Source organism: Petromyzon marinus, chromosome 20 (assembly GCF_048934315.1).
Source record: "Petromyzon marinus isolate PM22_M1 ecotype Great Lakes invasive population chromosome 20, UKy_Petmar_22M1.pri1.0, whole genome shotgun sequence".
NCBI lineage: Eukaryota > Metazoa > Chordata > Hyperoartia > Petromyzontiformes > Petromyzontidae > Petromyzon > Petromyzon marinus.
The window spans coordinates 13,488,457-13,501,149 of record NC_133686.1 but is presented as its reverse complement, the minus strand read 5'-3'; the positions used below and the strand labels follow the sequence as shown (position 1 = coordinate 13,501,149).

At 43.7% G+C, this 12,693-nt stretch overlaps 1 protein-coding gene across 1 annotated transcript; it reads left to right on the top strand.

The window, feature by feature from the left end:
- Positions 1-355: 355 nt before the first annotated feature.
- LOC142925390 (chymotrypsinogen B-like) lies at positions 356-2,901 on the top strand. Its single transcript, XM_076068332.1, has 7 exons — positions 356-462; positions 781-884; positions 1,057-1,136; positions 1,254-1,335; positions 1,650-1,830; positions 2,016-2,155; positions 2,597-2,901. Exons 1-7 carry the CDS (start codon positions 411-413, stop codon positions 2,756-2,758), a joined length of 801 nt encoding a protein of 266 aa, XP_075924447.1. The 5' UTR covers positions 356-410; the 3' UTR covers positions 2,759-2,901.
- Positions 2,902-12,693: the final 9,792 nt, after the last annotated feature.

Genomic DNA, 12,693 nt, shown 5'->3' with positions numbered 1-12,693 from the left:
TAGAATAACAACTTCAGTTTGTTAGATCTTAATATGTTTGTTTTCAGGGCCCTCAATATAATACTTTTGCGACATTTGCACTAAATGTCATTGCAATGAAAGTAATAATTTTGTTCGATAATCATGAGAATATTCATTAAAAAAATGGCCATAGCTTTGCATTTCAAACGTTATAGTCAACGTCACCTCAATATATTACTCAAAACTTAAAATGTTAAAACTTCAGCTGACGTCACCTCTCTGCATGAGAACGTATCGACTCACCTCACATGGCACAAGACATGTACCAGCCATCTAAGGGCAAAGGCTGCAATCGATTTAATAGTTGAAATTCGCTGCTACGCAGCAAATTTTCTGTATAAAAGGGGCTGCCTAACGGCAGGAGGCCAGCACCGTCTACCACAGTCGCAATGTCTCTCTTCTGGCTCGTCTCCTGCTTCGCCTTCATCGGCGCCACCTTCGGTGAGTGTCTATGATAGTCACTGGTATTTCAGAAGCAGCATTTCAGTTTTTTAAAAAGACGTTCACTGGGTTATTGGCCAAAACGTATTAGCCCCTTCAGCCGTGCATCAATTTAAGTTGATATAAATGTGCGATTTTTTATGGAAGTTTTAAGTGACCTATTCCCCCCAGGTCACTTCAATGAGGAAACCACTTTGTGGGAATTCAAGAGTTACCATATGGAGAATTTTCAACAATGGCTCATGACCACCTGCAATGATAAGCAAGGTCCACAATTCATTGAGAACGGAGATGCTTTAACTTGGTATTTGATTATAGGGTGCGGTGTCCCGGCCATCAAGCCGGTCATCACCGGCTACTCCCGCATCGTCAACGGGGAGGATGCAGTGTCGGGCTCCTGGCCCTGGCAGGTGTCCCTGCAGGTGAGTCCTCAATGTTAGCGTATTGTGAGTCCACATCAACATGAACCATATCGCGGTGTACCCAACAGACATGACAGTCAGCCCATACGAAGTGCTGTTTGGTATGTGAGGTGTGCTGCGTGTGTCCCAGAGTGCGACACAACACCAATTCTGTCGCGTCTTGCCACTACAGGATTCCACCACGTGGCACTATTGCGGTGGCTCCCTCATCGACCCCTCATGGGTGGTGACCGCTGCCCACTGCGAGTTCAAGTAAGCGCATGCAAAAGTCACTGCGACAGCGTAGCACCGCTCATTGTTAACGATTTAGAAGAAAGCAGAATATCTTTCTCAATTAGTAAATGTTCGGTTTCTTAAATGCGTTCGCAGCCCGTCCATTGACCGCGTCGTCCTGGGCGAGCACGACAGGAACTCCAACGCCGAGAACATCCAGTCTCTTGTCGTCTCTAAGGTAAACTTGTGAGCTATGAAATTACCTCATGAACAATCCCCGCAACTTGTTAGACATTTAAATGGATGAAGTTCAACAGAGACCAAGTGTTTTTGATTTAAAGCTTTCGTGACTGCAGAGATTCATATTCTTGGTTCTTTCGGTTTCATAAAACAATATTGTTTCATATTTTTACTATTTATTGTTTCCCCTCTACGTGACTTTACCGAAAGAACCAAGAATATAGAGACCAAGTGTATTGATCAAGTACCCTGAATAAAACAAACGTAGTTCCTTTAAGGTATTCTAACATCTCGTTCTGTTTGCACACACAGGCCATCACTCACCAGCAGTGGGATTCGTACAACATCAACAACGACATCATGTTGCTGAAGCTGGCTCAGCCTGCTCAGATCGTGGACCGTGTCTCTCCCGTCTGCCTGCCTGCAGCCTCGGATGTCTTTGCTGATAACATGATGTGTGTCACCTCCGGCTGGGGCAAGGTCCGCTCTTCCGGTGAGCATCGATGACCAATAATTAACACAATTTATTTTGTGCAGGGTATTCATGTGGACTTCCTACAGATAGATGGACTTGACAACTTTGAGATTAATTCGTGCCAAATAGATATGTTACCTCAAAATAGATGATCTAACCATTATTCTATGTTATTTGGCATTCTTCTATGTGTGCGTTCACAGCCTTCAACACGCCTCCCATCCTTCAGCAGACCGCTCTGCCCATTGTGCCTACCGCCACCTGCCAGCAGAAGTGGGGCACCGTGAACGTCATCACCAGCGTCATGATCTGCGCTGGTGGTGCTGGAGCTAGCTCCTGCATGGTAAACGTTAACGGTATTTTTTTAAGTAGCTAAAGTTGTTATATCTGAAGTAAGTGATTTATATCTACATCTGGAGGTTTAAGGATGGTGGGGTTTATGGGCCTATCTTGTAAAATGTAACGTATTTGAAAATAAACCCTCGATGAAAGTATTTGCCACTTTAATAGGGTTGACATGCTTAATTTTAAGTGGGAATATCATTTTTTTTAAATCAACAAATATAAATTAGTGACAGCTCATTATTACCATGCACAATGCACATACAATACTTTAAAAAATGTGGAATGATTGCAGGCCTTCACCACCATTTACGTGAAGTGTATCTCAACACAAATCAGTTGTCATCAAAGATGGTTAGGCAGATTTTAGTTTATTCTGTCTCGACATCGAAGGTCGTTTTCATACTCTTGTCGCTATGCACCTTGCGTGTCTTCTCCATAGGGTGACTCCGGCGGCCCCCTGGTGTGCGAGAAGAACGGCGTGTGGAACCTTGTGGGGATCGTGTCGTGGGGCAGCAGCTCGTGCTCCACCAGCATGCCAGCCGTGTACGCGCGCGTCACCGCCCTGCGCAGCTGGATGGACCAGACCATGGCTGCCAACTAGACACACCGATGGGCAACGATTCAGTAATTGCTTTCAATTGGTCGCATTGGATTCGTGATTGTGAACACCTTGGATTAGATATGATTCAATTGCTTGTGTTGATGATATGTTGTATCATTAATAATAAAGTTGCTGACCAATAATTTTTCTCCATAATCTTTGGTTCTTTCGGTAAAGTCAGGTAGGTAGAAAAATAAATCACGACGTTGTGTTTGCAACACAAGCGATGGTCATCAGGTGGAAAGTTACAGCAGTAGAACTGTTGAACAGGAAAGGGATGCTGCAACAAGAGGTTATATATAGGTTTGAGGAGGGTGTCACTCAAATCTAAGTAGGCGGGTTCAGAGATAGAAAGGAGTCCCGTCGCCGCATGCACGCACAACAGCTGCATTAAAGGGAGAGATTGGCACGTCAATGTAAAAAAAGTATATTGGGAAATTAGCCCCGTCATCGCACACGAGCACCGTCGCTGCACGCACACACAGCAGCTGCGTTAAAGGGAGAGATTGGCGTGTTAATGTAAACGAGTATGATGAAAAATGAGCCCCGTCGTCGCACACGAGCACCGTCGCCGCACACACGCACAGCAGCTGTGTTAATGAGGGAGATTGGCATGTCAATGTAAACGATTTTAATAGGAAGATAGCATGTTTGTCAGAGGACCGGGCATAGCGCCACCTCATGGGCAACACAAGCTGCGGCATTAGCTGGTGCACAGTGAGAGGCCAGCGCATCAACGCAAGAGAACCACCGTAGCGGCGGCCATGCCAGTGAGACATACAGCCTATTAAACAGCGAGAGCTACCGTTACATCGAGGTGGTTATGTTAGTGAGACCTTAGTCTGTTACTGTAAAGACATTTAAAAAGGTGATGTAATTCAGAGATTCGGAAATAACTGCTTAACGGCAGGAAGGATTGAAAGATCACAGCAAGTTATGAGTTTACCTGGTTAATAACATCCTTCCAATGAAAAGTTTTTAGGTTAGATCGCGTTATTTATAAATGTGCCGTAACCCTCCACCACCAGACACGGTCAATCTGTAAAAAAAGTGTCACGTTGACAAAAGACAAATAGTTCACTACTTTAGCTCACCGGTGTGTTGAAGAGTGAATCCACAACATTTACATTTTTTTAGTACAACGTTTTGCTGGTAATTACATCCAGCATCATCGGGAAATTTGCCAGAATGGTGAAGCTCTCACTTGCTCCGGGTCTTAAATAGAGCAGCAAAGCCTTATGAGAGCTCCAATTAAATAAAGATATTCAAATCCTGGCAGCTAATAAAGGCAGCACTACTGTGGTGATGTCACGAGCCGATTGTGATAATAAAATTAAATATTTACTAGAGGCAAAGTACCTACATTAAAATCTAACGAGATCCAACTCATACTTTAGAACGTAAGACTATTGCAATCATTGAAAATTCATTAATCCCTATGAATGAGCAATATCAAATTAAGCCAAGGCCTCAAAACCACCTAGACTTATATGGGCTACCAAAGATTCATAAAATTGGAATCACATTACGACCCATAGTCAGTACAATTGGCTCTGCCACATATAAATGACTAAACAAATACAGCCCTACATCGACAGGACATCTTAATTCATAAGAAATTCAGAACATATTGTGAATGTGATTAAAGATATTAAACTTAACACTAATGATATTCTGGTGAGTTTTTACGTGATTTCTCTATCCACTAAGGTTCCAGTGAATGAATCGCTTAAATTACTTGATACACTAGTAAAGAATACAGGTTTACCAAAAGATATTATAAAACTCGCTGACCATTGTTTAAATAACACCTACTTGTTATGGAGAGGTGATTTCCTTAAACAAAAGGAAGGAGCAGCAATGGGCTCTCCTTTATCTCCTGCTTTAGCAAATCTGTACATAGAAAACTTTGAAAGAAGAGCACTTGCCTCGAGTACATTAAACCCATTATTTTGGTTTAGATATGTGGATGACACTTTTCTTGTCTGGCCACATGGTAAAGATACACTTAATGATTTTCTAAATCATCTCAATGCACAAAACCCGGTCATCCAGTTCACCATGGAAATGGAGGTGAATAACACTCCCGTTCCTAGATATTTTGCTTGGACATGGCATAAATGGTAAAATAACACAGCGTTTACAGAAAGAGAACGCACACTGATGCCTATCTGAATGCAGATTCACATCATCACCCAGCTCAGAAATCCTCTCTTATCAAGACGCTCATACATCGGGCTAAAACAGTGTCAGATGGTGAAAGTCTAGTGAGAGAGATGAAACATGTTAAAGAAGCAACACGACAGAATGGCTACAATAATGCTCAAATGAACAGAGCACTGAATGCCAAATCACGATCGCAAAGCAACACTGCTGAAAGCGATCAGATTGTTAAAACAATTAAAATGCCATATATCTCAGGAGTAACTGACAAATTAGCCCATGTTTTGCAAAAGCAAAACATTAAAGTAAGATTTGGTATAGTACACAAAATAAAAAAAACTAGTATCTTGCACGAAAGATGAATTACCTAAATTATCAACAGAAGGTGTATATCGGATTAATTGTTTATGTGGCAGATGCTACATTGGACAGACGGAATGTAACATCAGCGTTAGACTAAAAGAACACCAAAGAAAGGAGGAAGCAAAACGCTTGACAAAGGAATTTGCATAAAAATGAGCACGATGTACGTAGGAGGTGCATGGGCCATGATGGACCAGGAGCGGGTGGGGACCATGACGGACCAGCAGCGGGGGGGACTAAAGTGAGTGAGTGGAGTGAGTGGAGTGAGTGAGTGGAGTGAGCGAGTGGAGTGAGTGAGTGGAGTGAGTGGAGTGAGTGGAGTGAGTGGAGTGAGTGGAGTGAGTGAGTGGAGTGAGTGAGTGGAGTGAGTGAGTGAGTGGAGTGGGTGCAGTGAGTGGAGTGAGTGGAGTGAGTGGAGTGAGTGAGTGGAGTGAGTGGAGTGAGTGGAGTGAGTGAGTGGAGTGAGTGAGTGGAGTGAGTGAGTGAGTGGAGTGAGTGAGTGAGTGGAGTGAGTGAGTGAGTGGAGTGAGTGAGTGAGTGGAGTGAGTGAGTGGAGAGAAATAAGCAGCTGTGAAAGTTTGGGATACCACTACTTGAATTTTTTTTTACTGTACCATGGAAAATTAGTTTAATGTTTGGTTTAATTTTGAACATCTTTCCAATGATTGCTTAATTTGAAAGCATCCTCTCGGTTGAAATTGTGTCTGTGTTTGTAAATCTGAATAGCCTCGTGGACAAATCTCTGATTAAACAAAACCCGTGGGTTTGCAGAGAACCTTGGTAATGGAGAAAACTATATCGTGATCACCCACAGCTTTGTAACAGTGGTCAGCTATGGCAGAAGAATTCGTTCTGCCGTGTTTTGAATCTGATTTGTGCTCGCAATTTCGGTCAGAGACATGTCGCTTCGTCTCCCCGATATAGCAATCACCACAAGTGCACCTCAATTTGTAAACCAAGGGGTACTGTAAGTCAGGAACGACATCCTTCACGGATGGGATCAGGTCACGGATTTTGTGTACTGTATTGAACTGGACCAAGATCTTGTGTTTGTTTAGAATTTTGGAGATCTTTTTGTAACGCCTGCTTTATATGGTAGTGTGATGGTTTTGACCGGAGTATCAAGTGGTTGTTTCTGTATGGAGGTAGAAACAGCTTTTCGGATGGTTCGGTCAGAGTATCCGTTTCTCTTGAGGGCCAGGTGTACATGTTTTAATTCACTGGTCAGGTGGTGTTTGTCCGAAATGCAATGTGCCTTGTGGTACAACGTTTTGATGAGATAATTATTTTGAGCTGGGTGGTGGTGGGAATCAGGTTTCAAGTAGGAATCTGTGTGGGTGGGTTTCCTGTAGACAGAATGCCCCAGTGAGCCATCAGGTCTCCTCTCAAACAGAACATCCGAGAATGGTAGCTTGCCATCTTTCTCCACTTCCATGGTGAATTTGATGGCGGCATGTCTAGAATTGATGTGGTGTAGGAAAAGGTTCAAAGCTGGAAGGCCATGTGGCCAAATGACGAAAGTATCATTCACATATCTGTACAAGAGGGAAGGTCTGAGGGATGAAGTCTGGATGGCGTCTGATTCAAAGTTCTCCATGAAAACATTGGCTATCACTGGTGATAAGGGAGAACCCATGGGGGTACCCTCATTTTGTTTGTAGAAGGTGCCATTCCAAGTAAAGTAGGTATTGGTGAGGCAGTGTCTAATCAGTGCAGGTATATCGGGGTCTAGTCCATGTTGTACCAAATTTTCAACTATTTAAATGGTATCAGGTACCGGGACCTTGGTGAACAAGGAGACCACATCGAAGCTGACAAGGATATCGTCAGGGGACAGTACAACGTCTTTGACCATAGAGACCAAATGAGCTGAGTTAAGTACTGCTGAGGAGGTCTTGCCAGTGAAAGGTAGCAAGGTATCTGACAGAAAACGTGCTAGCTTATAGGTAGGGGAGTTGATCGTGGATACGATGGGTCGTAGTTGAGTGCCTTCTTTATGAATCTTGCAGAGACCATAGAATGTAGGGGTTCTTGCAGCAGAAGATTTTAAGGAGGAACGTTTAGTTGGTTCGATTAGGGAGGTCGAACTTGTGATGATATTGTTGGTTTTTATAGTTAGGCTAATAGTAGGGTCATTTTTTTATTTTTGAGTAACTTCCATCGTTGAGTAGGTTCTGGATTTTGTTGTTCTACGAATCTTTATCTATAATTACAGTAGCGTTGCCTTTTGTCGGCTGAGAGGATGCCTATATCACTTCTGTTTTTTTTTTAATTCGCAAGTTCAGAGCGATCATATTTGCTGATGTTGCTAATGGGTTTCTTAGCATTCTTAAGAATAGTGGCTAGTTCAGCTCTCGTAACGTCTGCTTGGATGTGTCCTAAGACTTTAAGGGCCACATCGACCTGAGAGATGATATCATCTACAGGAATATGTTTCGGGGTGACAGCAAAATTTAGCCCCCTAGCCAGTACTGTTTTCAGATTGTGCGAAATCGGGGTGCTACTCTGATTAATGACGATTTTGTTAACGTCTAGTTATGTTATATGTGGGACTGGGTTCTTCTTCTATAGGTGGTTGAATTTAGAAATCAGGTTAGCTTTGTATTTGACTGAAAGTGAATCGGCAGAAGAAGCAGTCATGTTGTCTACGTGGTTCCAATCAGAAGGTGACATTTTTTGTGTTAGCGTTAAATGAGCTTGTAGGAAAGTCCTATCTAAAGTATCGAGTTCAAATCGGAGTAGTCTTATCCTCTCTGAGATTAAAGATAGGCTGGCCTTAAACAGAATCTGTTTAGAATTCGGTGATGATACAGCAGCAGATGTGAGTGTGAAAGCGATGGGTATTACCTTGTTGTCGCGACATCTTTTGAGGAAGGTCAGCGTATCGATTAACTTTGACTTCTTGTCCCGTTGTCTGTTGAAAGCTCGAACAGATAGGTAAAAGCCCTCCCCGTAGAAGTTATCAATTCTAGATTTGAAGCTTTCGTGACTGCAAGGATCCATACTCTTTGGTTCTATTCGGTAAAGTCACGTAGGTAAAACATAAAATAATAAAAATCACGAAGTTTCGGCCACAACACAAGTGGCCTTCATCAGGTGAAGGGACCGTGCTGTCATGAGGACAGCGTTGGAGTGAAAACAGCCAAGCCCAGGTCGCGGTCCTTTAAGCTGTGTGGGCGGAAGCACAACGCTTGACAAAGGAATTAGCATAAAAATGAGCACGATATACATAGGAGGTGCATGGGCCATGATGGACCAGGAGTGGGTGGGGACCATGACGGACCAGCAGCGGGGGGGCGGGGGGGGGGGAGTAGAGTGAGTGAGTGGAGTGAGTGAGTGGAGTGAGCGAGTGAAGTGAGTGGAGTGAGTGGAGTGAGTGATTGGAGTCAGTGGGTGGAGTGAGTGAGTGAGTGGAGTGAGTGAGTGGAGAGAAATAAGCAGCTGTGAAAGTTTGGGATACTACTTGAATTTTCTTTTTACTGTACCATGGAAAATTAGTTTAATGTTTAGTTTGATTTAGAACATCTTATCAATGATGGCTTAATTTGAAACCATCCTCTCGGTTGAAATTGTGTCTGTGTTTGTAAATCTGAATTGCCTCGTGGACAAATCTCTGATTAAAAAAACCCGTGGGTTTGCAGAGAACCTTGGTATCGGAGAAAACTATATCGTGATCACCCACAGCGTTGTAACAGTGGTCAGCTACGGCAGAAGAATTCGTTCTGCCGTGTTTCAAATCTGATTTGTGCTCGCGAATTCGGTCACGGACATGTCGCTTCTTCTCCCCGATATCGCAATCACCACAAGTGCAGCTCAATTTGTAAACCCTGGGGTACTGTAAGTCAGGAACGAAATCCTTTTCGGATGGGATCAGGTCACGGATTTTGTGTACTGTATTGAATGGGACCAGAATCTTGTGTTTGTTTAGAATTTTGGAGTTCTTTTTAGTAACGCCTGCTATATATGGTAGTGTGATGGTTTTGACCGGAGTATCAAGTGGTTGTTTCTGTATGGAGGGAGAAACAGCTTGGCGGATGGTACGGTCAGAGTATCCGTTTCTCTTGAGGGCCAGGTGCACATGTTTTAATTCACTGGTTAGGTGGTGTTTGTCCGAAATGCCATTTGCCCTGTGGTATAACGTTTTGATGAGAGAATTATTTTGAGCTGGGTGGTGGTGGGAATCAGGTTTCAAGTAGGAATCTGTGTGGGTGGGTTTCCTGTAGACAATCTGAAAACAGTACTGGCTAGAGGGCTACATTTTGCTGTCACCCCGAAACATATTCCTGTAGATGATATCATCTCTCAGGTCGATGTGTTGCCCTTAAAGGCATAGGACACATCCAAGCAGACGTTACAAGAGCTGAAACAGCCACTATTCTTAAGAATGCTAAGAAACCCATTAACAACATCAGCAAAAATGAACGCTCTGAACTCGCGAATTTAAAAAACAGAAGTGATATAGTAATTCTCTCAGCCGACAAAGGCAACGCTACTGTAATTATGGATAAAGATTCGTACAACAACAAAATCCAGAACCTACTCAATGATGGAAGTTACTCAAAAATGAAAGATGACCCTACTAATAGCCAAACTTAAAAAAACGAACAAGATCATTACAAGTTAGACATCCCTAATCGAACCATCTAAACGTCCCTCCTTAAAACCTTCTGCTGCAAGACCCCATAGATTCTATGGTCTCCCATAGATTCATAAAGAAGGCACGCCACTACGACCCATCGTATCCACGATCAACTCCCCTACCTATAAGCTAGCACCTTTTCTATCAGATACCTTCCTACCTTTCAGTGGCAAGACCTCCTCAGCAGTACTTAACTCAGCTCATTTGGTCTCTATGGTCAAAGACGTTGTACTGTCCCCTGACGATATCCTTGTCAGCTTCGATGTGGTCTCCCTGTTCAACAAGTTCCCGGTACCTGATACTATTGAAGTAATTGAAAATTTGGTACAACATGGACTAGACCCCGATACAATTGCCCTGATTAGACACTGCCTCACCAATACCTGCATTGCTTGGAATGGCACCTTCTACAAACAAAATGAGGGTACCCCCATGGGTTCTCCCTTATCACCAGTGATAGCCAATGTTTTCATGGAGAAATTTGAATCAGACGCCATCCAGACATCCACCCTCAGACCTTCCCTGTGGAAGAGATATGTGGATGATACTTTCGTCATTTGGCCACATGGCCTCCCAGCTTTGAACCTTTTCCTACACCACATCAATTCTAGACATCCTGCCATCAAATTCACCATGGAAGTGGAGAAAGATGGCAAGCTACCATTCTTGGATGTTCTGTTTGAGAGGAGACCTGATGACTCACTGGCGCATTCTGTCTACAGGAAACCCACCCACACAGATTCCTACTTGAAATCTGATTCCCACCACCACCCAACTCAAAAGAATTATCTCATCAAAACGTTATACCACAGGGCACATTGCATTTCGGACCAACACCACCTGACCAGTGAATTAAAACATGTACACCTGGCCCTCAAGAGAAACGGATACTCTGACCGTACCATCCGCCAAGCTGTTTCACCCTCCATACAGGAACAACCTCTTGATACTCCGGTCAAAACCATCACACTACCATATATAGCAGGCGTTACTAAAAAGATCTCCAAAATTCTAAACAAACACAAGATCCTGGTCCGGTTCACTACAGTTCACAAAATCCGTGACCTGATCCCATCCGTGAAGGATGTCATTCCTGACTTACAGAACCCCGGGGTTTACAAATTGAGCTGCACTTGTGGTGATTGCTATATCGGGGAGACGAAGCGACATGTCTCTGACCGAATTCGCGAGCACAAATCAGATTTGAAACACGGCAGAACGAATTCTTCTGTCGTAGCTGACCACTGTTTCAACGCTGTGGGTGATCACGATATATTTGTCTCCGATAGCAAGGTTCTCTGCAAACCCACGGGTTTTTATCAGATATTTGTCCACGAGGCAATTCAGATTTACAAACACAGACACAATTTCAACCGAGAGGATGGTTTCAAATTAAGCATTCATTGGATAGATGTTCTAAATCAAACCAAATATTAAACTAATTTTCTATGGTAGAGTAACATCTTTTTTTCAAGTAGTGGTATCCCAAACTTTCACAGCTGCTTATTTCTCTCCACTCACTCGCTCACTCCACTCACTCACTCCACTCACTCGCTCCACTCACTCCACTCACTCACTCACTCCACTCACTCACTCCACTCACTCACTCCACTCACTCACTCCACCGACTCACTCCACTCACTCACTCCAATCACTCCCTCCACTCACTCCACTCACTCAGTCCACTCACTCCACTCATTCCACTCACTCACTCACTCCACTCACTCACTCCACTCACTCACTCACTCCACTCACTCCACTGACTCCACTCACTGCACTCACTCACTCCACTCACTGACTCACTCCACTCTCTCACTTCACTCACTCACTCCACTCACTCCACTCACTCCACTCACTCACTCCACTCACTCCACTCACTCCACTCACTCCACTCACTCACTCACTCCACTCACTCCACTCACTCACTCCACTCACTCACTCACTCCACTCACTCACTCATTCCACTCACTGCACTCACTCCACTCACTGCACTCACTCACTCCACTCACTCACTCCACTCACTCACTCCATTCACTCCACTCCCTCACTCCACTCACTCACTCCTCTCATTCACTCTACTCCCCCCCCCCCCCCCCCGCTGCTGGTCCGTCCTGGTCCCTACCCGCTCCTGGTCCATCATGGCCCATGCACCTGCTAAGTACATCGTGCTAATTTTTATGCTAATTCCTTTGTCAAGCGTTTTGATTCTGCCCACAGCTTAAAGGACGCGATCTGAGCTTGGCTGTCTTCACTCCAACGCTGTCCTCATGACAGCACAGTCCCTTCACCTGATGAAGGCCACTTGTGTTGTGGCCGAAACGTCGTGATTTTTGTTATTTTATTTTTTACCTACGTGACTTTACCGAATAGAACCAAAGAGTATGGATCTTTGCAGTCACGAAAGCTTCAAATCTAGAATAACAACTTCAGTTTGTTAGATCTTAATATGTTTGTTTTCAGGGCCCTCAATATAATACTTTTGCGACATTTGCACTTCATTTTATTGCAATGAAAGTCATAATTTTGTTCGAAAATCATTAGAATATTCATTCAAAAAAATGGCCATAGCTTTGCATTTCAAACGTTATAGTCAATGTCACCTCAATATATTACTCAAAACTTAAAATGTTAAAACTTGAGCTTACGTCACCTCTCTGCATGAGAATGTATCGACTCACCTCATATGGCACAAGACATGTACCAGCCATCTAAGGGCAAAGGCTACAATCGATTTTATAGTTGAAACTCGCTGCTACGCAGCAGATTTTCT